The sequence below is a fragment of the Pogoniulus pusillus genome, chromosome 20 (assembly GCF_015220805.1).
Source record: "Pogoniulus pusillus isolate bPogPus1 chromosome 20, bPogPus1.pri, whole genome shotgun sequence".
NCBI classification, from domain to species: domain Eukaryota; kingdom Metazoa; phylum Chordata; class Aves; order Piciformes; family Lybiidae; genus Pogoniulus; species Pogoniulus pusillus.
Genome location: NC_087283.1, coordinates 20,504,199 through 20,529,619, shown reverse-complemented (window position 1 = coordinate 20,529,619; position 25,421 = coordinate 20,504,199). Strand labels below are relative to the sequence as shown.

General features: G+C 57.8%; 1 protein-coding gene across 1 annotated transcript in view; it reads right to left on the bottom strand.

Moving 5' to 3' along the window:
- Nucleotides 1-7,171: 7,171 nt before the first annotated feature.
- Nucleotides 7,172-25,421, bottom strand: part of CFDP1 (craniofacial development protein 1) — an 82,181-nt gene continuing 63,931 nt past the window's right edge. Inside the window, exons 6-7 of the mRNA XM_064160503.1 lie at nt 17,158-17,316; nt 7,172-7,863 (exon numbers count right to left, since the gene is read on the bottom strand). Of these exons, the coding sequence (XP_064016573.1) occupies nt 7,773-7,863; nt 17,158-17,316 (250 nt within the window). The 3' untranslated portion in view covers nt 7,172-7,772. The remainder of the gene's footprint in view (nt 7,864-17,157; nt 17,317-25,421) is intronic.

Sequence of the window (25,421 nt, the reverse complement as noted above, 5' to 3'; positions counted from 1 at the left end):
GGTGGATGCAGTGGATGCAGGGAGCTGATCGGTCTGGCAGCCACGTGGGCACAGGTGCAAGCTGATGGATTGCAAGCATGTGCCCTTCCCCCACAAGCAGAACTCCTTCCCCTCCCCGAGGACCACCGTTCCCCAGCAGTGGTGGCCTCCTGGCACAGCTCCTGCTGAGTGGCAGGTTCCCTGGGTACATCCCGGGCAAACTGAGGCAGAGCAGGGGAGCTGTGGTTGCACCCGGAGGCTGCAGCCGCCCCGGCGGGCACAGCCGGGAGACCGCAGCTTCCTCCTGCTGTGGTGGCAGTGGTGACAGCGGTGACAGCGGTGACAGCGCAGGGGCTGAGCCCCACAGCCGTCTCCAGCACTCCCAGCTCTCTGGCCTCTCTCCTGCCACCGCAGCCGGTCCCACAGGGCCACCAGAGCCCCTGAGCCCAGCAAGGGCCTGGCTGCCTGGCAGCAAAGGGCTTTCCTGGCATCCCCAGGTCGTCTCCAGGATGCCACTGTGTGGCTCCAGGCCACGAGCTCTCTGCTTTCGGTGCGTGCAAGCAGCAGGGATTTGAATTTCCCCCTCGGATCAAAGCCTTCCTGCTCCATCCCAGCCACTCCGCAGTGCGCTGGAGCCAAATCCGCCGCTTGCCTCTGGTTGGCAGCAGCTCCTGCGCCCACCCCCACCCCCCTCCCCGCCCCTGCTCCCATCGCCAAGCGCTCGGGGGGGGGGGGGGGGGGTGGGGGGGTGTGACAGGCACCAACAGGTCTCTCCCTTCAGCTTCTCCCACCTCTAAGAGAGTGAACTGCCAAGGAGAAGATCAAAAGGGGAGCGTTGCAGGGACCCTAAGGCGCTGGGGATGCTCAGAGCCGAGTTGGCGCAGCCAGAGCAGCCCTGTGCCACTGGTGTGGGGGTGTGTGTGGGGGTAGCATGGGAGTCCCACGGGTCTCACACTGTGCTTCTATGCCCGGCTCTGCTGGAGGCAGGGCTGGGCGATAGGTGGCTTTGGGATGGCTGCTGCTGGGGATGGATGCAGGTTGCCGCAGCAACGGTTGCTATGGAAAACACTTTGGCAGCAAAAATTCCCAGCTGTATTCCTGCTAAGGTAGGACATGAGAGAAGGTCTCCAGCTAGGCTGGGACATGGCAGAAGGTCTCCAGCTAGAGCTTCATCTTTCTGTGTCCCCCTCCCCAGCTCCACAGGAGGGGTGCAGGAGGTCTGTGCAGGGAGGGAGGTTCCAGCTGTGCTTGTGCAGCCAAACATGGAAAGTGACTGGACCAGGAGGGAGTGAAAACAGAGCAGCAGTTGGCAGGGGTGGAGGGGGAGCAAAAAAGAAAACAACCCCAAGCAAACCATACCCTCAACCAAAACCCTAACCCAAATCCACCCAAAACACCCAGGGAGGGAGCATCCAACCACACCAACCAGGGTTGGTTAATTGCTGCTCCAAAGTGGGATGTGTTTTGGTAGAACCACAGCACAGGCTTCCACACTGGCAGGGGTTGGAAGGGGCCTCTGAAGATCATCCAGTCCATCACCCCCCCCTGCCAAGGCAGGACCACCTCAAGATGGTCACAGAGGAACACAACCAGCTGGGTTTGGAATGTCTCCAGTGATGGAGGCTCCACCACATCTCTGGGCAGCCTGCTTCATGGCTCCAGCACCCTTACATTAAAGCAGTTTCCCCTCATGTTTAGAGGGCACTTCTGATGGTCCAGTTTGTGCCTGTTACCCCTTGTGCTGTTACTGGGCACCACTGGCTGGTCCCCATGCTGGGACATGGCTCCAGGGACAGCAGGACATGGAATCATAGAATGGTTTAGGTTGGAAGGGACCTCAAGGATCAGCCAGTTCCAACCCCCTGCCATAGGCAGGGACACTTCCTACTAGAACAGGTCACTCAAGGCCTCATCCAACCTGGCCTTGAACACCTCCAGGGAGGTTGTGGAGCACAGAAGCACCCAATGTGATCCAAGATCACATTGGGTGCTTCTGTGCTCCACAACCTCCCTGGGCAACCTGTGCCAGTGTCTCACCACCCTCACTGCAAACAACCCTTTCCTAACAGCCAGTTTCAATCTCCCCTCTGCCAGTTCAAACCCATTCCCCCTTGTCCTGTCATTCCCAGACCCTGTCACTAGTCCCTCCCCAGCCTTCCTGTAGCCCCCTTCAGATACTGCAAGGCCACTCCAAGGTGTCCTGGAAGCCTTCTCTTCTCCAGGCTGCAGAGCCCCAACTCTTGTAGCCTGTCCTCATAGCAGAGCTGCTGCAGCCCTCTGAGCACCTTGGTGGCCTCCTCTGGACTGCCTCCAACACTTGCATATCCTTCTTGTGCTGGGGGCTCCAGAACTGCACACATCCAGGGAACTGGAGTGTCACTGAGACATTCTGGGTGCCTGGAACCATTCCCATCGGGACCAGCAGCTCCAGCCAGTGCTTCCAGCTCCTGCCTGCAGCCCCTGCCTGCAGCCCCAGCAGGGCCATGCTGAGGAAAGCTGCCTGGAGCAGCAATAGGATTACATGGCACTGAGTCTCCTAGCAATGAAGGGAGAAATAAATCCTGTAAGGCAGGAGGGGATTTATTAGACTCCAATATTCTGGGCATAATGAGGACATTTCTCTTGCCTTGTAATATCACAGGGCCCAACAGGATCACAAGAAGGATTTAGCCCCATGCCTTGCCGTGATGCTGCCTTGGTTTTCAGCTGCAGAGAGGAGGTGATGGGGGGGAGCCTGCTCAGCATTCCAGAGAGCAGGATGGTGGAAGGAGCCTGCTCAGCATTCCAGAGAGCAGGATGGCAGTGGGGGAGCCTGCTCAGCTTTCCAGAGAGCAGGATGGTGGAAGGAGCCTGCTCAGCATTCCAGAGAGCAGGATGGTGGAAGGAGCCTGCTCAGCATTCCAGAGAGCAGGATGGCAGTGGGGGAGCCTGCTCAGCTTTCCAGAGAGCAGGATGGTGGAAGGAGCCTGCTCAGCATTCCAGAGAGCAGGATGGTGGAAGGAGCCTGCTCAGCTTCCCAGAGAGCAGGATGGTGGTGGGGGAGCCTGCTCAGCTTTCCAGAGAGCAGGATGGTGGTGGGGGAGCCTGCTCAGCTTCCCAGAGAGCAGGATGGTGGTGGGGGAGCCTGCTCAGCTTTCCAGAGAGCAGGATGGTGGTGGGGGAGCCTGCTCAGCTTTCCAGAGAGCAGGATGGTGGAAGGAGCCTGCTCAGCATTCCAGAGAGCAGGATGGCAGTGGGGGAGCCTGCTCAGCTTTCCAGAGAGCAGGATGGTGGAAGGAGCCTGCTCAGCTTCCCAGAGAGCAGGATTGGGGGGGGGGGGGGGGCACCCCTCCAGAAGAGCCTCGGAGGAGCATGGGCCTCAGGCTGCCCCAACAGTAGAGGCTCTGTTCCTCTCCCCATTCATCCCCCGTCGAGGGCTGCCACTGATCCCCGCCCCCGTCCGGGGCTCTCTGGCTGTGCCACCACTGCTGGATGGACTTCAAACAGCATTCGGGGGGATACCCCAGGGGATGACCCTTCTTTGGTTGGGTGAGAGACCCAGGAGCTGCCCAGTTGCTACCCACTGCAGGCAGAAGCCTCCCTGTGCTGCTGGATGGGACAGGCTGAAGCCAGCATCACCCCCTGGACACCTGCATCACCCCCCGGACACCAGCCCTTCCTGGGGCCAGCTTCATGCTCTGCTGCCTCCTCCTGCCCCCTCCTGCCTGCCAGCTGCAGCATGGCACACCAAGCACCCTGCTTTAGAACGGGAGTCATGGAATGCTTTGGGTCGGAAGGAACCTTTGAAGGTCACCCAGTCCAACCCCCCCTGCAGTCAGTAGGGATGGCTTCAGCTTTGCCCTCTTCACGTCTTAGCCAGCCCTGAATCCCATCGTGATCCTTAGGATGACCTGGTGGGTTCCCGTGGGATGAAGCCATCTCAATCCCCTCCCACACCGAGAGCTGGACACGGACTCCCTCATCCCTGTCCCCAGAGCAGCTTTGGATGGAGAGTGGCACCTCCGCACCCACGGCACCGGCAGCAGCCCCGCACGCATCCTCCCACGCACAGCCTCTCCAAACCCCACCAGGGGGCTGGGTGAGGGCGAGCCCGTGGGCAGGGGGTGGCCGCAGCCGCTTTCACCGCAGCTGGGGAGCGCTGCCGCCGCCGCCGCAGCCCCGACGGCCGTCAGGGCACAGGGACACAATCGCTGCCTTGTTCGGGTCCCAGCCACACAAGGGGCCCCTTCAGGCAGCCTGGGAAGGGGGAGCTCCTCGGGGTGAGGTGATGCTCGGGCCACGGGGGACTCCTTGCAGGACCCGAATGATCCCAGGCGGGTCCCAACCCACGGAGGACATGCGAGCTTCCCAGGGAAGGCAGCTCAAGGTGGGAACGACCCAGAAGAGGGACTCGCAGCTCCCGGGAGCTTTGCTCCTCTGGTTGAGGCCCCATCCCTGCAGACATTCAAGATCGGACTTGACGTGGCCCTGAGCAAGCTGATGGCGCTGGAGGTGTCCCTGCTGCCTGCAGGGGGGGGTGGCACAAGATGACCTTCTAGGGTCCCTTCCAGCCCAATGCTCAGGGCTGGGGGGTGGGGGATGCTGAGGACTGGCAGGTCCCACGGCCACCCTGCTTCGTGGGAGGGTGGCTGGGCAAGGGGAACAGCAAGGGAGAGTGGGGTTTGGGCTTGCTCTCTTTCCTTCCTCAGCAGCCAAGCTGTGTTTCCTGGAGCCCTGTAAATCACTCCTCGTCTTCGGGAATGAGAGGCAAGGAATACATGATCCAACCGAGCAAAAACGTGGGACACTTGGGAGCGTGCTCAGAGGGAGCCAGGAATTGTCCTCAGGCTGGAGACTGCCTCCAGCCAGCCCACTGAGCCCGTCCCAGCTTGCTGGGCCAGGAGCTGGCACCACATCCTGGCGTCCTTGAGCCGAGCTGGGCATGCCACGCTGCCAGGATGGGGGGAGCCCAGCAGAGAGGGGAGCAGAGGCTCTGGGCTGCTGCTGTCAAACTGCACTTATGCAGCAGGTTGAGCTGCTTCCAGGATTTCAATTTTTTTCCACGTTTGCTCAGCTGAAGGGGAAGAAAAAAGCCCAGAGAAGAGAGGCTGGAGAGCTGGAGCTGGCAGGCAGGATCTATAAACTGGGAAGCAGTGGAGCCTGTGCTGGCCAGATCCCACCAACACATCGTGTGTGTGCAAGCCCAGAACCACCCCTCAGAGCCACCCAGAGCCTGCTGCTGCCTGCCTCTCTCTGGACACAGCCTGGAGCTCTTTAAGCCTGTTAAGAGTAGGGCTGAGGTTGATGCCTCTGCCCTTCAGGATCTCAGTGGCACTTCCATCCAGCTCTTGTTCGTGATGCAGCACACACAGTGACCTTCCATTTCTAACCTACTTTCAAGCCAAGATGCTGCTGAGCCCCAAAATGCAGCCACACTGGAGGCCTTGCAAGGCAGGCAGCTCCCAGCAGCAGCAGCAGAGATTTCAGTTGGCAGTCCCAAAGGAGCCCACACTGTGGGGACTCGGCCTATGAGGGGGTGATAGGACCCAGCCCGACCTAGATCCAGCATGTGAGGCTCCAGGATCACAGTCAGGAGGGGACACAGGGCAGAGAAGATGCTGCAGCATCTCCTCCTCTCCTTCTCCTCAGCCCCAGCAGAAGGCAAATGATTTTCCCTGCTGCCCACTCTGAGCTTACAGCCCCACTTGAGACCCCCTGGCCAAGCTGCATAGAATCATAGAATCAACCAGGTTGGAATGGAAGAGACCTCCAGGCTCCAGGCTCCAACCTAGCACCCAGCCCTAGCCAAGCAACCAGACCATGGCACTAAGTGCCCCAGCCAGCCTTGGCTTCAACACCTCCAGCCACGGCCACTCCACCACCTCCCTGGGCAGCCCATTCCAATGCCAATCACTCTCTCTGCCAACAACTTCCTCCTAACAGCCAGCCCAGACCTCTCCTGGCACAACTTGAGGCTGTGTCCCCTTCTGCTGCTGCTGGGTGCCTGGCAGCAGAGCCCAACCCCACCTGGCTACAGCCTCCCTGCAGGCAGCTGCAGGCAGCAATCAGCTCTGCCCTGAGCCTCCTCTTCTGCAGGCTGCACCCCCCCAGCTCCCTCAGCCTCTCACCACCAGTGAGGACCTGCTGCAAAACAAGCTCGGGTTGCCTTGGAGTCCCTGCTGGGAGTGACCCTGGAAGCAGGGCAGGACCTGTTTGCCTTCCCATCGCACGGGGAGGAGAGAGGGCCCAGAGCTGCTCCAGCACCACCCTCCCGAGCACGACAGCAGCCCAGCTACCGCAGAAGCTCCCTTCACGGTCTAGCCCAGGGCTGCTTGCTGTCAGCCAGATGTCCAGAGCTGAAACCTCCCCGCAGCCTCCCCTGGGCAGGGACTGTTTTTGCAACCCAAAGCAATGCAGCAGCTTGGCTCGGAAGCATCTGGAGACGAGCAAAGTGTCAGCACTCCCCCACTTTGTTTTGTTTCTGCCCCACTTCAGGCTGGCTGGAGCAGGTCCGCAGCAGCTCAGCCCGTCCATAACCGGGCACCCAGGGCTGCGGCTGCCCCGAGCACGTGGTGCTTTGTCCCCACGGCGAGGGCTGGCACAGAGCGAGGGCTGGCACAGAGCGAGGGCTGGCACAGAGCGAGCGCTGACTCAGCAGCTGACACGTGAGGCCGCAGCTGAGCCAGGGGCAAGGGGCCAGCGGCAGCGGTGGCATCGCTCGCCCCGTCAGCAGGAAGGATGAGGCTCCTGCTGCTTCCCTCCCACCCGAGCACCTCGTGGAAGAAGGCCAGCGAGCAGCACCTCTGCTCTGAGGACGAGCGCTGGCCAAACGCTGAGAGCCGCCAGAAGGGATGCTGCGCTGCTCCCTCCAGCTCCGGCTGCTGGCTCCACACCCCGCAGCCTCGGTCTGCCCTCCCAGGCAGCTTCACTTGCTGAACGTCCTTGCACGAACTTGGGTGGGTTCCCTCGCTCCATCGGTACCGCTAGGGGAGGGCCACATTGTCCCCATCGCTCTCCAGCTCTGGCTTTAAGCCCGCACCAGCCCCAGTAGCGCAGAGGGAGAGCACTGCCCTGACCCTCAGGCTGCCATCAAGGCACCTCTGAGCAGGATTTTCACCCTCACAGTCAGCCACTCCACTCCACACTGCAGCTATGGACCCTTTGCTCCCTTGTCTCCTGCTTCCCACACGAACCAGGCTGCCAGCACGCCAGAGAGCGGGGATGGAATACTTTATTCATGTGAACGCTCAGATCCTGGCCCATCCTGCCTGCTGCAGCTGCTCCCGACCTCTTGACAGCACGAACAAGGAAGGATTTCTTCACGAGCTTGTTGAAAACCTCCCCCCCAGCATCATCAGACCCCACAAACAAGTACAGACAGTTGGGCTTTGTCCGGGCAGGAGCACGGCGCGGAGGGGCAGGGAGCGCTGCAGGGCTGGCGGAGAGCGGGGAGAAGGGAGAAGGGTTCCAGCCCACAGCAGCCACCAAGCTGAGCCTCACCCTAGGCTCCAGCACCCTCCCAGCCCTGGCACTGATCACCCAGCGCTGGCAAAGGATGGCTGCCACCGTCTCTTCTCCTTGCAAAGCTGCCTGCCAGAGTCCCACACGGTGGCTGCTGTCACCTGCTGAGCCATTTAACCCTCCAAGAGTCCCCTGCCCACAACCAATGCCCGCCCCCAACTATTACAGTAAAAGGAAAAGCCTGCAGGTCGAGAGACACAGGCTGAGTCTTGGGTAGAGGATGGCTTTCTGTGCTTGCTGGCAGCCCCCAGCCAGCTGTCAGGCACAGAAGGCAGCAGGATGCCCCTGGCACGTCAGGGCTTCATCCTGCTCAGTCTAATGTCACGCTCGATTTCGAACTGCCTGTGATCCACACGCTCCAGGAATGCTTTCCTCTCGATGTACCTGCAGGGAGGCAGAGAGACAGAGGCTGTAAGCAGTGCCAACAGCAGCCAGGGGCACAGCTGACCCAAAGGGACAAGCAGGAAGAGAAGGCTTTTGCCTTCCTCTCTCCATAAGCTGATTGCTATGCTGAGCCTCTCCCCGTGGGCATATAAACGGCTCAGTGGGCTGCTGAGTGTCTCCTGGGACACTCACTGAGCTCTAGGGTGAAGGATCACAGCAGCACAGAATTGTTTTGGTTGGAAAAGATCTTTAAGCTCATCCAGTGCAACCATTAATCCAACTCTGCCAGGCCACCACTGAGCCATGTCCTCCAGCAGCACATCTCCATGGCTTTTCAGCCCCTCCAGGGATGGGGACTCCACCATTGCCCTGGGCAGCCTGTTCCAGGGCTTGACAAACCTTTTGGGGAACAAATGGCTCTTCTTGTCCAGTCTAAACCTCCCCTGGCACAACCTGAGGCTCTTTCCTCTTGCCCTGTTGCTTGGATCCCCACAGGCTGGAGATAGGAGCTGGCTACTTCTGGCTCCAGCTCATTCCTTAGGGCTGGAAAATGACCTTCACAAGCAACTGGAAAGGTCTCAGGGCAGGAGAGGCAGCTCTAACACTCTCCACTGGCTTCCCAGGTGAGCCTGCCCCACACCCTCCTCAGGAAAGCATCTGGAACCCGACCACAGCAGCACAATACAAGCTGATAAGGGGCATGAGCAGCAGGAGGGATGCCAACAGCATCGCCCAGCAAGCAGCTGGGGGCTTCAGGCCAGGGGTTTCCCAGCCACAAACCGGCTCTGCCCTATGGCTGAGTGTTTACTTCTCCCCTCTCAGCCAGGCACCTGAGCACTGCAAGGAGGACAGCACCTGGAGAAGCACCTCGCAGCTCCTCAACGGCAAGCAGATGAATTTTAATGCCCTTTTGCTGCAAACCCTTTGCCACGGAGGGCCCCGGGGCTGTGCTACTAATTAACCTACAGAGGGAGCAGAAATCGCAGCTCCAAAGCGGAGCTCTAATTGAATCCTCGCAAGCCCTTTGCATCGGTTTCAGGGTGGCAAACGCTCAGGGCTGTCCCGGCAAGGTCACTGTGCTGGCTCCCCACCCCCCTTCCCCCGGCAGGAGCTACTTGCGGTCGGCTTCTCTCCGCCCATGGCTGCTTTTCCTGCACCACAGCTGGTGCCTGCTAGCCAGGGATGTCTGAGAGATGAGCACCACAGGCTCTGGTTTGCCAGGCTGGCAGCGGGCAGGCAGTGGTTAAGGTTGGAAAAGCCCTCTAGGATCATCCGGTCCAAGCACCAACCTAACGCCGCCAGGGTCACCAAACTGTGTCCCCAGGTGTCACGGCCAGTGTGTGACCTTCTCTAGGCAGGGGTTTGGAGTCCATGATCTCCAGAGGTCCCTCCCAGCCCACACCACAGTGTGATACTGAGAGTGACACTGTGCTTACTCAGCCCACTTCATCCTGCATGTGCCACTGGCAGCAGAGAAGGTAAAGCACAGCCAGGCCCTGCTGCAGCTGCACTTGAAGAGCTCTCGAGGCTGTAGCACACAGCAAGAGGAGCTGTCAGCCTCAGCATCACAGATCTGTCTGGCTTGGAAAAGCCCTCTGAGATCATCCAGTCCAACCAGCAACCCAACCCCACCATGGCCATCAAACCATGGCCCCAGGTGCCATGGCCACAGGATTCTTGAACACCTCCTGGCATGAGGACTCCACCACCTCCCTGGGCAGCCCATTCCAATGCCAATCACTCTCTCTGCCAACAACTTCCTCCTAACAGCCAGCTCAGACCTGCCCTGGCACAGCTTGAGGCTGTGTCCCCTTGTTCTGCTGCTGGGTGCCTGGCAGCAGAGCCCAACTCCAGCTGGCTACAGCCTCCCTGCAGGGAGCTGCCGGCAGCAATGAGCTCTGCCCTGAGCCTCCTCTTCTCCAGGTTAAACAATGGCCCTGGTGCTGCTGCCTGCCCAAGCTGGAAATGCACAAATCCAAACTCACCCCAGTGAGCAATCCTCCCCTGCCTGTCCCCTGCTGCCACCCTGCTCCCATCACAGGCTGACACAACTGGGTCAGCTCCTCTCTGCTGGCTGCCAGGGGCCTGGCACGGCAGAAGGCAGCCCCTGAGTGTTAGCAGAGATTGCCCCCACCCTTGCCCCTAGCTGGCAAAGGAGGGTCCTGCACTGAGGCCCCTTCCCCAGGCACCCTGAGTGCCAGCAGAGATTGCCCCCACCCTTGCCCCTAGCTGGCAAAGGAGGGTCCTGCACTGAGGCCCCTTCCCCAGGCACCCTGAGTGCCAGCAGAGATTGCCCCCACCCTTGCCCCTTGCTGGCAAAGGAGGGTCCTGCACCGAGGCTCCCTCCCCAGGCTGGCTCAGGAAGAAGGTGGGCAGGGGAGTGTCGTTTCCCTTCCTCCCCTGGAGCAGGGAGGTGACCTGCTCCTGGGGCCACGGGAAGGAAGTGATGGGGGGGGTGTCACGTCGTGTATTGGTGTGTCATGGCGCTGGGCGTGTGGCTTTCCTCCCCCACGACGCCACCACCGCGGCCACAGGCTGGGGGGGCAGAGGGGCAGGGTTACCCCTGGCAGCCTGGTAACACCCTGACTGCTTGGGCACCAGCAACTGCATCTGAAGCTCCTCCAGAACTGCATCTGAAGCTCCTTTGGCCCCTCTGTGACTGCCAATCCTAGCACGGGGTCAGTGCCTTCCTCCTCCTCCTGCCCTGCCTCTCCAGCAGGCAGGGACTGGTTGCTGGGGCTGGCTATGGATCATGAGGCAGGAATGTGGTCTCACCAGGAGCAAACCCTGCCGTTAGCCTGTGGCGCTGTCCTTGGCTGGCCGCAGAAGAGCACCGGAGGGGCCAGCGCCGTGCCCGGGAGGCACCACCCGCTGTGTGCCAGGGCTTCCAGGGGGGCAGGCAGCCTGGCAGCCAGCCCAGCCGCTTGCCCTGCACGGAGACAGAGGCTGGAGGTGCTGGTGGACACAGCCACCTGGGTGGGGTGGCTGCCACACCAGAAGGCTGTGCTGCCATTCAGGCAGACTTGGACAGGCTGGAGGGGGTGGGCAGGGAGAAATGGAATGGAATTCAACACGGACAAGGGCACCTGGGGAAGAACAACCCCAGGGAGCAGTACAGGTTGGGGACTGAGCTCTTGGGAAGCAGTGAAGGGGAGAAGGATGTGGGGGTCCTGGTGGATAGGAGGTTGAGCATGAGCCAGCAATGTGCTCTGGGGGCCAGGAAGGGCAATGCCAGTCTGGGGTGGATGAGAAGGGCTGTGGGGAGTAGGTGGAGAGAGGTTCTCCTGCCCCTCTGCTCTGCCCTGCTGAGGCTGCATCTGCAGTACTGTGTCCAGTTCTGGGCTCCCCAGTTCAAAAGGGACAGAGAACTGCTGGAGAGAGTCCAGCACAGAGCCACAAAGATGCTGAAGGGAATGGAACAGCTCTGTTAGGAGGAGAGCCTGAGGGAACTGAGGCTCTTTAGCTTGGAGAGGAGGAGGCTGAGAGGTGACCTCATTCATGTTGATAAAGCTGTGCAGGCTGAGTGCCCAGAGGCTGGAGTCAGGCTCTGCTGGGTGATGCCCAGTGCCAGCACAAGGGGCAAGGAGAGGGAGCTGAGGCAGAGGAAGTTTCATTTAAACATTGAGGAGGAATTTTTACCCTGTAAGGGTGCCAGAACCCTGGCACAGGCTGCCCAGGGGGGCTGTGGAGTCTCCCTCTCTGGAGATATCCCAGACCTGCCTGGATGTGCTCCTGTTTGATCTGCACTAGGTGACCCTGCTCTGGCAGGGAGGTTGGATTGGATGAGCTTTGGAGGTCCCTTCCAGCCCCTGACTTGTGATTCTGTCTGCAGGGTGGGGGGAAGCTCCACGCTGCACCCCTAACCCTGTGCCCAGGCTGTGGCTGGCTGCACGGTTCCCTTGGTGCAGCTGGCAGCAGGTTCCCCTGGTGCCCAACAGCAGGGCAAAGGGCACGAGGGAGGCACAAACACCCGTCCTGAGCTTGGCTAAACAACCTTTGGTACCTGCCTCGGTGCCTCCCCAGGAGTTATCAGCCTCAGGGAAAGGGAGCAGCTGCGAGGCAGGGCAGAGGAAAGGCGTTTGCTGGGGAAGAGGCCAGGGCTGCTAAGCAGGGCAGCTGCAGGCTGCTCTGGGGAGGGTTTTGGTGGTGCTGTCCTGTCCCCTGCCAGTCACACAGGGCACTCCATGCCCAGAGCAGGGCTGCTTCCCCACTGGACCTGCCCTACAAAGGTGGCCCAGTTAAGAGGCTGCACATTTCCATTTATAAAGCACATGGCAGATCAGCAGCAGGAGGAGGAGGAGCTGCCTCTGCTCCTCGCTTCAGCCCCTCCTGCCAAATCCAGGACAGGCCTCAGCCAGGCTGCAGGAGCCCAAATCCTGCTGCAAATAGTCCTTGGGGGCTGGCCAAAGGAGCAGAATTGTTAAACATCTTCGTTGGTGACATGGACAGAGCCTCAGCAAGTTCACCAACCACACCAAGCTGTGTGGTGCAGCTGGCAGGCTGGAGGGCAGGGATCCATCCAGAGGGACCTGGGCAGGCTGCAGAGCTGGGCCCAGGCCAACTTCATGACTGAGTGCAAGGTTCTGCAGTTGGGTCAGAGCAATCCCAAGCTGGGCAGTGCCTGGCTTGAGAGAAGCCCTGGAGAGAGGGACTTGGGGGTGCTGGTGGAAGAGAAGCTCAGTGTGAGCCAGCAGTGTGCAGTGGCAGCCCAGAGGCCAAGCAGAGCCTGGGCTGCAGCAGGAGCAGTGTGGGCAGCAGGGTGAGGGAGGGGATTCTGCCCCTCTGCAGCCTCTGGTGAGACCCAACCTGGAGCACTGTGCCCAGTTCTGGAGCCTGTGACAGGAGAGATCTGGAGGGGCTGGAAAGTGTCCAGAGAAGGGCCACAAGGATGCTCAGAGGGCTGCAGCTGCTCTGCTATGGAGACAGACTGAGTGAGTTGGGGCTGGGCAGTCTGGAGAAGAGAAGGCTCCAAGGAGACCTTATTGTGGCCTTCCAGTGTCTGCAGGAGGCTACAGGAAAGCTGGGGAGGGACTTTTTAGGGTGTCAGGCAGTGATAGGACTGGGAAGGATGGATCCAAGCTAGAGGAAGGGAGATTGACTGGATGTTAGGAAGAAGTTGTTCAGCATGAGGATGGTGAGAGACTGGCACAGGTTGCCCAGGGAGGTGGTGGAAGCCTCAGCCCTGGAAGATTTTAAGGCCAGGCTGGATGTGGCTCTGAGCAGCCTGATCTAGTGTGAGGTGTCCCTGCTCACAGCAGGGGGATTGGAAGTGGATGATCCTTGAGGTCACTTCCAATCCACATCTGTGATTCTGTGATTACCTGGGCACAATCTGAACATCAGAAGTTGCATCTAAACATGAGGTCCCTTCCAGCCCTAACAGTTCTGTGACTGTATGAAAATCAGAGGCAAGGGTGGGCACTGTGCCCCCTCTGCCATGGGAACCTCAGGGCCAGGCTGTGGCTGGCTGATAAGAAGCACCAGCAGGAGAAAGATGCTGCAGCTTGGCTGCTCAGCTGGCCAAGCAGGGTTTGCTGCTGGAGAAGGACTGAGGGGGCACAAGGTTGTGAGCAGTGACTTCTGCAAGGCTACCACAAGCAGGAATCCAGCCTGCCTCCCTTTCTGAGCAACAAGAAGTGCCTCCTGCCTGTCCTGAGACACGCTTGGATGATCTCAGCAGGCTGCAGGCACGTGTGGCACCGGGCAGGCACCTCCAGGAACAGCTTGTGCCCAGGCCAGGAGACATTTCCAACTGCAAGAGGGACAGCAGGGCCCAGAGGTTTGCATCAACAGCAGAGCCCCACTCCCTCCTGCCTGAGTGGAAGGGTTAACAACCACTCATCCTGGTTTTCACAGGGGTGAGTAAATGATTGCCAGCTGAAGGGTGAGCAGAGCTAACTCTGTTGCAGAAGAGGCACCAAGGAGGGGACAGAGCAGGCTCCTGCAGGAGGAGCTGAAGTGTGGTCTGTGCCCCAAGCAGCCTGCCTGCTCTGAAATGCAGTCAGCTCTGGGCCCATCAGTGCTCCTCTCTTCTCCCTTCCTTGACCTTGAAGGTGGAGGTAACTCACAGCGAGCAGATCACAGGCTCACAGGATGTCAGGGGTTGGAAGGGACCCAAAGAGATCATCAAAATAGATTATTCCATTCCATTCCATTTCATTCATAGAATCAGCCAAGTTGGAAGAGACCTCCAAGCTCATCCAGTCCAACCTAGCACCCAGCCCTAACCAATCAACCAGACCATGGCACTAAGTGCCTCATCCAGTCTTCTGTTCTATTCTATCTCCACCAAGGCTGGTGCTAAGCCATGACCCTCAGCACCACATCTCTGTCTCTCTGAAACACCTCCAGCAATGGGGATTCAACCACAGTATCACAGTATCACAGCATCATCAAGGTTGGAAGAGACCTCATAGATCATCAAGTCCAACCCTTTACCACAGAGCTCAAGGCTAGGCCATGGCACCAAGTGCCACCTTCCTGGGCAGCCTGTGCCAGTGTTAGAGAAGTTCCTGGCAGAGAGAGTGATTGGCATTGGAATGGGCTGCCCAGGGAGGTGGTGGAGTTGCCGCGCCTGGAGGTGTTGGAGCCAAGCCTGGATGGGGCACTGAGTGCCATGGTCTGGTTGGTTGGCCAGGGCTGGGTGCTAGGTTGGCACTTAGTGCCATGCTCTGGTTGGTTGGGCAGGGCTGGGTGCTAGGTTGGCACTTAGTCCCATTCTCTAGTTGCTTGGCTAGGGCTGGGTACTAGGTTGGCACTTAGTGCCATGGTCTGGTTGGTTGGCCAGGGCTGGGTGCTAGGTTGGCACTTAGTGCCATGAGCTGGTTGGTTGGCCAGGGCTGGGTGCTAGGTTGGCCTGGCTGAGCTTGGAGCTCTCTTCCATCCTGGTTGACTCTGTGTTTGCCATGGTGAGGAGCTGGTGCATGCCTGCTCTGCCACACCTATACGGGAGGTAAATCACTCACCTCCTTGCACCTGGGACCCCAGAGGAACACTCTGTCCCCTGCTCCAGCTCTCCTAATGAGCCTCTCTGCCTGTTTCAGGCCCAGGAAGAGATGAGGCCAGAGCTGCTGGAGCAGAGCTGCTGGGGAAGGCTGCAAAGCCATCCTGGGAGAAGCTCGGCGCTTCAAACCGCGCCACCCGGCCTGCTGGAACGTAAGCAGCTTCTTTTTCCCACAGAGCACAAGAACAGCTTCCAATAAAAATCCATTTTATGAGCTGTCCCAGAGCTTAGCAAAGCACTTGTAGTGGAAACACCACTCCTGATCCCATTATCCCTCCCCGTGGTGCCTGTTATTAACTTCCAGCTTTATTTACGGCCTCGCCGTTTACTTTTACGAGCCTTCCATTAACCTCCTTGGAGTGAACACTGCTTGATGAACACGGAGCAGGAGGGTTTGCAAAGGACCTCTGGAGATCACTGAGTCCATCCCCTCCCTCCTTGGCAAGGCAGGGTCACACAGGACCTCTGGAGGTCACTGAGTCCATCCCCTCCCTCCTTGGCAAGGCAGGGTCACCTAGAGAAGGTCACGCAGGACCCCAAGCGCTGCCCAGCGTTGCCGTTATGCCCCTTGCCAGCTGTTCCACCTCTGTGTGCATCTTGAGGCAGGAGGAGGGAGGACAGAGGCAGCTGGAATGTGTCATTTGAAGAACACAAAAAAGCTCCATACCTCCCCCCAGTCTGAGGTTACAGAAAAACAGAGAGGGCAGAGGCAGATGGATCTTCTTGAAGGGTTCAGGAGCCCTGGAGTAGGCTGCCCAGAGAGGTGGTGGAGTCTGCACCTCTGGAGGCATTCAAAACCTGCCTGCCTGTGCTCCTGTTTGACCTTCTCTAGGCAGGGGTTTGGAGTCCATGATCTCCAGAGGTCCCTCCCAGCCCACACCACAGTGTGATACTGAGAGTGACACTGTGCTTACTCAGCCCACTTCATCCTGCGTGTGCCACTGGCAGCAGAGAAGGTAAAGCACAGCCAGGCCCTGCTGCAGCTGCACTTGAAGAGCTCTCGAGGCTGCAGCACACAGCAAGAGGAGCTGTCAGCCTTAGCATCACAGATCTGTCTGGCTTGGAAAAGCCCTCTGAGATCATCCAGTCCAACCAGCAACCCAACCCCACCATGGCCATCAAACCATGGCCCCAGGTGCCATGGCCACAGGATTCTTGAACACCTCCTGGCAAGAGGACTCCACCACCTCCATGGGCAGCCTGTGCCAATCCCTGACCACTCTTGCAACAAAGAAATTCTCCTTCATCTCCAACCTAAGCCTCCCCTGGCACAACCTCAGGCCATTTCCTCTTGTCCTATCACTTGTGATTGGGAAAGAGGCTGACCCCAGCCATACCTGTCTCCCTGTGACTCCAGCACAGCTGCTGGTTTTATGTATCCCTAGGATAAACCTTGGAGCAAGCCCATGGCTGTGCTGAACTCCCTGCTGCAATACACACAGAGGAAATGGTGGGACATGCTCAACCACTACTAGGTCACAAGGTCACAGGATTACAGGACCAGAGGATGTTAGGGGTTGGAAGTGACCTCTGGAGATCTTTGATTTCAAGTCCCCTGCCAGAACAGGGCCATACAATCTAGCTCAGGTCACTCAGGAACACATTCAGACAGGGCTGGAAAGGCTCCAGAGAAGGAGACTCCATAACCTCTCTGGGCAGCCTGTGCCAGGGCTCTGGGACTCTTACAGTCAAGAAGTTCTTGCTCATGCTGAGGTGGAAGTTCCTGTGCTGCAGTTTCCATCCATTGCCCTTATCCTACCCCAGGGCACAAGTGAGCAGAGGCTGTCCCTGTCCCTCCCTTCCTGACCCCCAGCCCTCAGATATTGACAGACATTGCTCAGGTCCCCTCTTAACCTTCCCCTCTCCAGACTAAGCAGCCCCAGGGCTCTCAGCCTCTCCTCATCAGGCAGGATGCTCCTTCAGCATCCTTGTAGCCCTCCCTTGGATCCTCTCCAGCAGATTCCTGTCCCTCCTGAACTGGGGTGCCCAGAACTGGATGCAGTATTCCAGCTGGGGCCTCCCTAAGGCAGAGTAGAGGGGCAGAAGAACCTCCCTCCATCTGCTGGCCACAGTCTTCTTAACGCAGCCCAGGACCCCACTGACCTTCTTGGCCACCAGGACACACTGCTGTGCCACGCAGAACTTGGTGCCCCCCAGGACTCTCCCAGGTCCTTCTCCTTGGGGCTGTCCTCCAGCAGGTCACCTCCTAACCTGCACTGCTGCAGTTTTCATCCCTTCCCAGGGGCAGGTTTCTGTGCTGACCCTGCTGGCTCTCAGTGGCAGTCCCTTACCCGTCCTTCCCTCGGTTATGGATCGCCAGCTCCTCCACAATCCCCTCCTCCTCCTTGAAGCTCTCCCAGTCCAGTTTAGATTTCTCCAGCGTGCTCATCTTCTGCTTCTTGGAGCTAATCTTGCCCAGGAGGCTGCTCATACCACTTGGCCTCTTCACCCTGATGGAGAGAAGGGAGCAAACGTTAGTTAGGCACAGGCAGCGTCCGTCCGCAGCTAGCGACCAGAGCTGACACACACCACACACCAGAGCAGTGTGGCCTTGGTGCTGCTGAGCCACCTCCACTCAGCAGGTGGCCACCGACTTGGGGCAGCCCTTCAGGCAAGCAGACCCCACTCTGCTGCTCCCTTCGAGTTCATTACACACATCTCTCAAGTGCTTGCTTGCTGTGAAAGGGCTTTGGCACTCATCTTCCGCAGAGAGCAGAGAGCTTGCAGGCCAAAAGGGATCATCAAATCATCTGCTTTGACCCCCTGGATGCACCAGGCCAAGCCATTCCACTGATCACCTCCTGTGCTAAGCCTGCTTCTTTGTCTTCAGTTTAAAGTGGTGTTTTCTGGAAGGGATCCAGCCTGAGCCAGCCACCAGCAGCTTGCTGACAACACAGCTAGGAGTTAACCGCTTCCTCGGAGCCAACCTGCCTGCTTGCACCTGGGTTTTGCCTGGCTGTAGGCTCTGGCTGCAGCTTGGGTTTTGCCTGGCTTTAGGTTCTGGTTGATGCTTGGTTTTAAGTTCTGGCTGCAGCTTGGTTTTGCCTGGCTTTAGGTCCTGGTTGCTGCTTGGTTTTGCCTGGCTTTAGGTCCTGGTTGCTGCTTGGTTTTGCCTGGCTTTAGGTTCTGGCTGCTGCTTGGTTTTGCCTGCCTTTAGGTTCTGGTTGCTGCTTGGTTTTGCCTGGCTTTAGGTTCTGGTTGCAGCTTGGTTTTGCCTGGCTTTAGGTTCTGGTTGCTCCTTGGTTTTGCCTGGCTTTAGGTTCTGGTTGCTGCTTGGTTTTGCCTGGCTTTAGGTTCTGGTTGCAGTTTGGTTTTGCCTGGCTTTAGGTTCTGGTTGCTGCTTGGTTTTGCCTGGCTTTAGGTTCTGGTTGCAGCTTGGTTTTGCCTGGCTTTAGGTTCTGGTTGCAGCTTGGTTTTGCCTGGCTTTAGGTTCTGGTTGCTGCTTGGTTTTGCCTGGCTTTAAGTTCTGGTTGCTGCTGCTGAAGGCTCCTGTCACTCAAGCCCTCCACCTGTCCTGCTTAGCCTTCTTACCTGTCTGGTTTAGGGCCCAGAAAGACCACCAGCATCCTGGCCTGCATCAGGAATAGTGTTGCCAGCAGGAGTAGGGAAGTGATTGTGCCCTTGTGCTTGGCACATCTTAAGCATTGGGCTCACTTTTGGGACCCCCACTGCAAGGACTGCAGCAGGTCTAGAGAAAGGCAACAAAGCTGGGGAAGAGTCTGCTGAACAGGGCTGGGGAGGAGCAGCTGAGGGAACAGGGGGTGTTTAGCCTGGAGAAGAAGACCTGGAGACCTCGTTGCTCTCTACAGCTACCTGAAAGGAGGTTGCAGTCAGGTGGGTTTGGGCTCTTCTCCCTAGTCTCAGGTGACAGAAGGAGGGGAAAGGGCAGGGTTAGGTTGGAGATGAGGAAAAACTTCTTTGCTGCAAGAGTGGTCAGAGATTGGCACAGGCTGCCCAGGGAGGTGCTGGAGTCCTCATGCCTGGAGGTGTTCAAGGAACCTGTGGCCATGGCACTTGGGTGCAGATGGCTGTGGTGGTGTGGGGTCAGTGGTTGGAGTGGATGATCTGAGAGGGCTTTTCCAACCCAAAGCAAGGGATGGTTTTGGTGCAACAGGCAGGGCTCATCAGTGATGCACTCATAAGGAATGGACACCTCTGTGAGCTCCTTGACGAGTGCAGCTCTTTGTGCCTCTCTCTTCCACGGAGCCTGTCTCAGTCCACACAGCATTCCTAAGCTTTTGCCTCCCTACTTGCACTGAAGCTGGGAGAGGGGAGGTTGAGGCTGGAGATTAGGAAGAAATCCTGTAGAGTGAGGGTGAGGAGAGACTGGCACAGGTTGCCCAGGGAGGATGTGGATGTCCCCTCCCTGAAGGTGTTCAGGGCTAGGTTGGATGAGGCCTTGAGCAAGCTGGGCTGGTGGGAGGTGTCCCTGCCCAAGGCAGGAGGGGGTTGGAACTGGATGATCTTTATGGTTCCTTCCAGCCCAACCTATTCTATGACTTGATGATGTCAAAGCTCTTTGAAGATGAGGGCACCAGAACCATGTGCAGCCCCCCCCCCCCCTTCTCCTGACTGCCCATTTTTTCTGCCCAAAGATCACCTAAATCCCATTCTTTCCGCCCCCACAACACACATGGAGCCCTCCCACACCATCTCCCAGCTCCCTGTCCAGCAGCAAGCCACCACTTTGCTCTTTCCTCCCCTTCTTAGAAGACCAAAATCCCACCTACATGGTGGGCTCCCCCTCCGAATCTACCTCTTATCCTGCTTTGGTAGGGGGGGGTTGGACTTGAGGGATCTCTGGAGGTCCCTTCCAAACTCTAATGCTCTGTGATTGTGCTGTGAAATGCACACAGAGGGACTGGGGTCAGCCAGGTCACCTGCAGAGGAAGGCGATTCTCAGGGCTGGGAACCCATAAAGCAAACTGGTCTGAGCCCCTTCCCAACCCCCCCAGGAGAAGGGGGCAAACAGCAGCTCCCTGAGCTGGGTGTTTACACACATTCCAGAGATAACTTCAGGTCTGCAGGGCCTTTGCCTCTGCAAGAAGCCCGAGAGGAAATGATTCTCGTTCCTGAGAGATGGAGGAATCTGAGGAGGGGGGTTGGGGAGAGCCCAAGGAAGGCAGCCAGGTGAGCCAGGTGGCAGATTGCTCTCCATCAGCTCTCTCCCAGCACGGTTCTAGCCCAGGGGGTAGCCTGGCTTGGGAAGGCAGCCAAAGCTGTTCTGATGGGATCATTAGCCTGGTTTGTGCTTCCATCGGCCCCAAGCCTCCAAAGGGAAATCATCCTGCAGTTTGTCTGGGATTCAATCAAAGGAACTGACATCTTTGTAAGCCTCAGCCAGGAGATTCTCAGCTGGCCCTGGTCACTTGGGCTTGCAGCTTCCTGACAGAGGCAGAGAATCACAGAAGCATTAAGGCTGGCAAAGATCTTTGAGCCAGCACTGCCAGGGCACCACTAAACCACAGAGCCACAGAATCCACTTCTGTCAGAACCACAGCCCCAGGGATGGAGACTCCAGCACTGCCCCAGGCAGCCTGCTCCAGTGCCTGCCCACTCCTGCAGTGAGGAACTTGTTCCTAATATCCAACCTAAGCCTCTCCCTGCTGCAACTTGAGGCCATTTCCTCTCCTTCTCTGTCACTTGTTGCTTGGGAGATAACCCTCATCTCACTCCATCCTCCTTCCAGGGAGCTGTAGAGGGCAGTGAGGTCTCCCCTCAGCTTCCTCTTCTCCAGGCTGAGCCACCCCAGTTCCCTCAGCTGCTCCTCATGAGATCTGTTTTCTAGCTCCTTCACCAGCTTCTTTGGATGCAAATACATTTGGGCTCCAAACCTTGGATCAAGGGCACCCTGGCAAGCTCCACAGCTGCCTGCCCCTCCTCATACTGCCTGGCCAAGGGAGCAGAAATGCCTTGGAACATGGCCCTCAGTTCCTTCAGTCCCTGCCCACAGCTGGGGCAGGTGCTGACAGCCTACACACTTCACCCTGAGAGGACCCAGAGCAAGATGGAAACTCTTTTGTTCACCTTTATCCCTGAACATCTCATCAAGATGCCTACAGCCCTCACACCACCACCAGGCAATAAACCCCTGATCATTGCTCAGCCTCTTCAAGACATGATGGCTCCAAGTATCCTTATCTGCAGGTTGCAGGGAGGTGGTGCAAGGGAGGCAGAATGTGCAAAGATGTTTTCAGCACAAGGTAAGCTTGGAGAGATTCCATTTTCACATCACAGGATCAGAGGATGTCAGGGGTTGGAACTGACCTCTGGAGAGCTTCAATTTTAAGTCCCCTGCCAGAGCAGGACCATACAATCTAGCTTAGGTGGCACAGGGACACATCCAGACAGGGCTGGAGAGGCTCCAGAGAAGGAGACTCCACAACCTCTCTGGGCAGCCTGTGCCAGGCTTTGGGACCCTTAGAGTCAAGCTCAGGGCACACAGGAACACACCCAGACAGGGCTGGAAAGGCTCCAGAGAAGGAGACTCCACAGCCTCTCTGGGCAGCCTGTGCCAGGCTCTGGGACACTTAGAGTTAAGAAGTTCTTGCTCATGTGGAGGTGGAACCTCCTGTGCTGTTGTTTACATCCATTGCTCCTTATCCTACCCAGGGCACAAATGAAGAGTTTGTCCCTTCCCTCTTGACCCACAGCCCTCAGATATTTCCAGGCATTGATCAGATTCCCTCTAAGTCCCTTCACCAGATCAAACAGCCCCAGGGCCTCAGCCTGTCCTCACCAGGCAGTGCTGCAGTCCTTTCAGCATCTCCATAATCCCTCCTTGGACTCTCTCCAGCAGATCCCTGTCCCTCTGTGAGCTCCTTGATGAGTGCAGCTCTTTGTGCCTCTCTCTTCCACGGAGGCTGTCTCAGTCCACACAGCATTCCTAAGCTTTTGCCCCCCTACTTACACTGAAGCTGGGAGAGGGGAGGTTGAGGCTGGAGATTAGGAAGAAATCCTGTAGAGTGAGGGTGAGGAGAGACTGGCACAGGTTGCCCAGGGAGGATGTGGATGTCCCCTCCCTGAAGGTGTTCAGGGCTAGGTTGGATGAGGCCAGGCAGAGGCTGAGTCTGCTGCCCAGTCCTCCCTCTGCACTGAGCCTTTCATCACTCTGAGTGAACCCAATGGCAAAGCTGGGGGTGGGAATTCCTAGGCTGGTGCCAAGCTGAAGTAAATGAGAGACATTAGAGCCCAATTAAAAACTTGCTTGGCCTTAAATGCCTCATCTGTTTAGCAGGCAAGTAAAGGGGCCTGATTAATTGCACTGGGTGCCAACAAGAGGAATTATTACCCTTTTTGTACTCATTAAGGGTATCTGCTGTAGCATCTTTAATCACCAAGGCATTTAAAAGGGAGCAAGCAATTTGCTAAGACATAATGGATCCTGGGGATGAGAATCAGGACAGTTGCCTATTTAGGACACAAAGGCAGGATCTGACTTTCCAGAACTGAAGGACAGCCCAAATCAGCCTCTGAACCAGCAAAGAAGTGTGCTGGATGAGCTCTGATTGTCGAGGGGGCTCCCCTGCACCCATCTAGTGCCTTCAGGACAAGGAGCAGGCCTGTGAATCACCCAGCAGGGACACACAGAAGTGCAAACAGCAAGCTGGGGACTCCTGTGCTGTCCCACCAGAGGTGAATATGCTCTGTACTCCTGTCCTGAACTTCCATCCTCAGTGTGAGCCTGCAGCTGACCAGGACCTCGGAGGATTGCTGCTAGACCCACAAGGAGGTGGCACTGTCATGGCTCACACAAAGGCTGGCAGCATCTGGGAAACCTGTGCCTGTCTCCAGAGGGACAGACTTCACCAGAGGCTTCATAAAACCACCTCTGAGCAACAGGAAAATAGGGCTGCAAAGGTCTCACAGGCAAAGCAAACTGAGTTCCTCTCTTACCCACCCAGAGAGGGGGGCCTGGAGCATCTCTGTGAGGAGCAAAGGCTGAGAGCTTGGAGAAGAGCAGCCCCAGAGGGGATCTGAGCAATGCTCAGCAAGGACTAAAGGGTGGGGAGCAAGAAGATGGAGCCAGACTCTTGTCAGTGGTGCTCAGTGACAGGACAAGGGGCAATGGGCACAAACTGGCACCCAGGAGGTTCCATCTGTTTGGTGTGAGGGTGCTGGAGCCCTGGTGCAGGCTGCCCAGAGAGGTTGTGGAATCTCCTTTCCTGGAGAGCTTCCAGCCCCAGCTGGGCATTGTGATGCTGGGCACGCTGCTGGGGGTGCCCTGCTCGAGCAGGGGGGGTTGGACTGGATGATCTGCAGAGGTCTCTTCCATCCCACAACATGCTAGGACTCTGTGAGTGCTCTGAAGGCCTCCTGCCATGGATCCCACACACGCTGCTGGCTTCAGCCCTCCGTCAGCCTTTCACTTCTGCAAGCTTCCCCCGGTGACCACATTTCCTTGCTCAGCCCAGGACTCCTTATCTTATCCCTAGGAACAGATCATTCCCTCACTTTTCACAGCAGCTTTTCATGCCTTTGAAAGCTTTTTCATACCTCACTCCTTGCTCAGCTTGCTCCTTCCTAGACTAAACAACCCTGGGTCCTCCCAAGCCTTGCTCATTCCTCACAGTTTCCATCCCTGCGACCTCTCTTGCTGCTCTCCCCAGACTCTCTGCTGCTGGCCTTCATCTTCCTCCAAACACAGCATCCAAAACGGGACAGGGAGGGCTCTGCCTGTGGCTTTACCAGCACCAGGAACAGGAGCAATGCTTCAGCTGCCTGCTGGAACTTGCAGCTCCTTGCACTGCCTCCGCTGACGTGTGCCTGCCTGTGTCACAGCCGTGTCACAGCCCTGACTCACGGCGAGGCTGTGACTCACCGAGGCCTCTGCCTGCTGCACCACTGCCAAGCACTGCTCCTCCCTTCCTTGAGCTGTGCAGATGACTGCTGCTACCCAAAGGCAAAGCTTTGCACTGGTCCTTCTGGGATGTTCCTTCTGTTTGCCCTCAGGCTTCCCTCAGCACCTGCCCAGCACCTCGTGTGGCTCTGTGGATCAGCCTCTCCGTGATGCCTATGTTGAAGTGTGACCCTGGGCAAGAGCCACCTCTTTGGGATGTACCCATAGAATCAACCAGGTTGGAAGAGACCTCCAAGCTCAGCCAGGCCAACCTAGTACCCAGCCCTAGCCAAGCAACCAGACCATGGCACCAAGTGCCAACCTAGCACCCAGCCCTATCCAGTTAACCAGGGCATGTCACTAAGTGCCCACCCAGCTCTAGCCAATCAGCCAGAGCATGGCACTCAGTGTCCACCTAGCATCCAGCCCTGACCAACCAACCAGACCAGCTTTCTTGTAGCCCCCTTCAGACACTGGAAGGCCACAATAAGGTCTCCTCAGGGTCTTCTCTTCTCCAGACTGAACAGCCCAAACTCTCTCATCCTGTGTCCATAGCAGAGCAGCTCCAGCCCTCTGATCATCCTTATCACAGAATCAAGCAGGATGGAAGAGACCCACAAGATCACCCAGTCCAACCTAGCACCCAGCCCTGGCCAACCAACCAGACCATGGCACTCAGTGCCAACCTAGCACCCAGCCCTAGCCAACCAACCACACCATGGCACTCAGTGCCAACCTAGCACCCAGCCCTGGCCAATCAATCACACCATGGCACTCAGTGCCCAGCCAGCCTTGGCTTCAACACCTCCAGCCACGGCCACTCCACCACCTCCCTGGGCAGCCCATTCCAATGCCAATCACTCTCTCTGACAACAACTTCCTCCTAACAGCCAGCCCAGACCTCCCCTGGCACAGCTTGAGGCTGTGTCCCCTTCTGTCCCTGGGTGCCTGGCAGCAGAGCCCAACCCCACCTGGCTACAGCCTCCCTGCAGGCAGCTGCAGGCAGCAATCAGCTCTGCCCTCAGCCTCCTCTGCTGCAGCCTGCACCCCCCCAGCTCCCTCAGCCTCTCCTCACAGGGCTGTGCTCCAGGCCCCTCACAGCTTTGTTGCCTTTCTCCAAACACCTTCCAGCATCTCAACACAGAATCATAGAATCAAGCAGGTTGGAAGAGACCTCCAAGCTCATCCAGTCCAACCTAGCACCCAGCCCTGGTCAATCAACCAGACCATGGCACTAAATGCCTCATCCAAGCATTCCTTGAACACCTCCAAGGATGGCAACTCCAGATGGAGACAACTCAGCAGCTGAACCAACACCAATTGGCCAAACAGGATTAAGCTGACAGCCAGAAGCAGGCAGGGCCCAACAGGGTCACACTGCAGGAGCTGCTGTTGCTGGTGTCCAACTCCAGTGAGGTGCCCAAAGGACTCCTGCTCGTGTGTTGGCTAAGGAGCCTGCAGCATCCCCAGCTCCAGCTTGCATCCTGACCTCCTCTCTTGGGCATCCCAAACCCTCTGCTGCTCTGAGGCAGCCTGCAGGGCCTGCATTGCTTCTCCCTCCACCTTCTATCACCCTCCTGCTGCAGCAGTAAGTTCCTATTGCTGTTCCCTTCAATACTTTGAAGGGCTCAATTGATGAGAAGCAAATGCTGAAGGCAAACCAGGATGGCACTGCTGCTTGGCCACCACCACAACACTGCCTCATCTCCTTCTTGG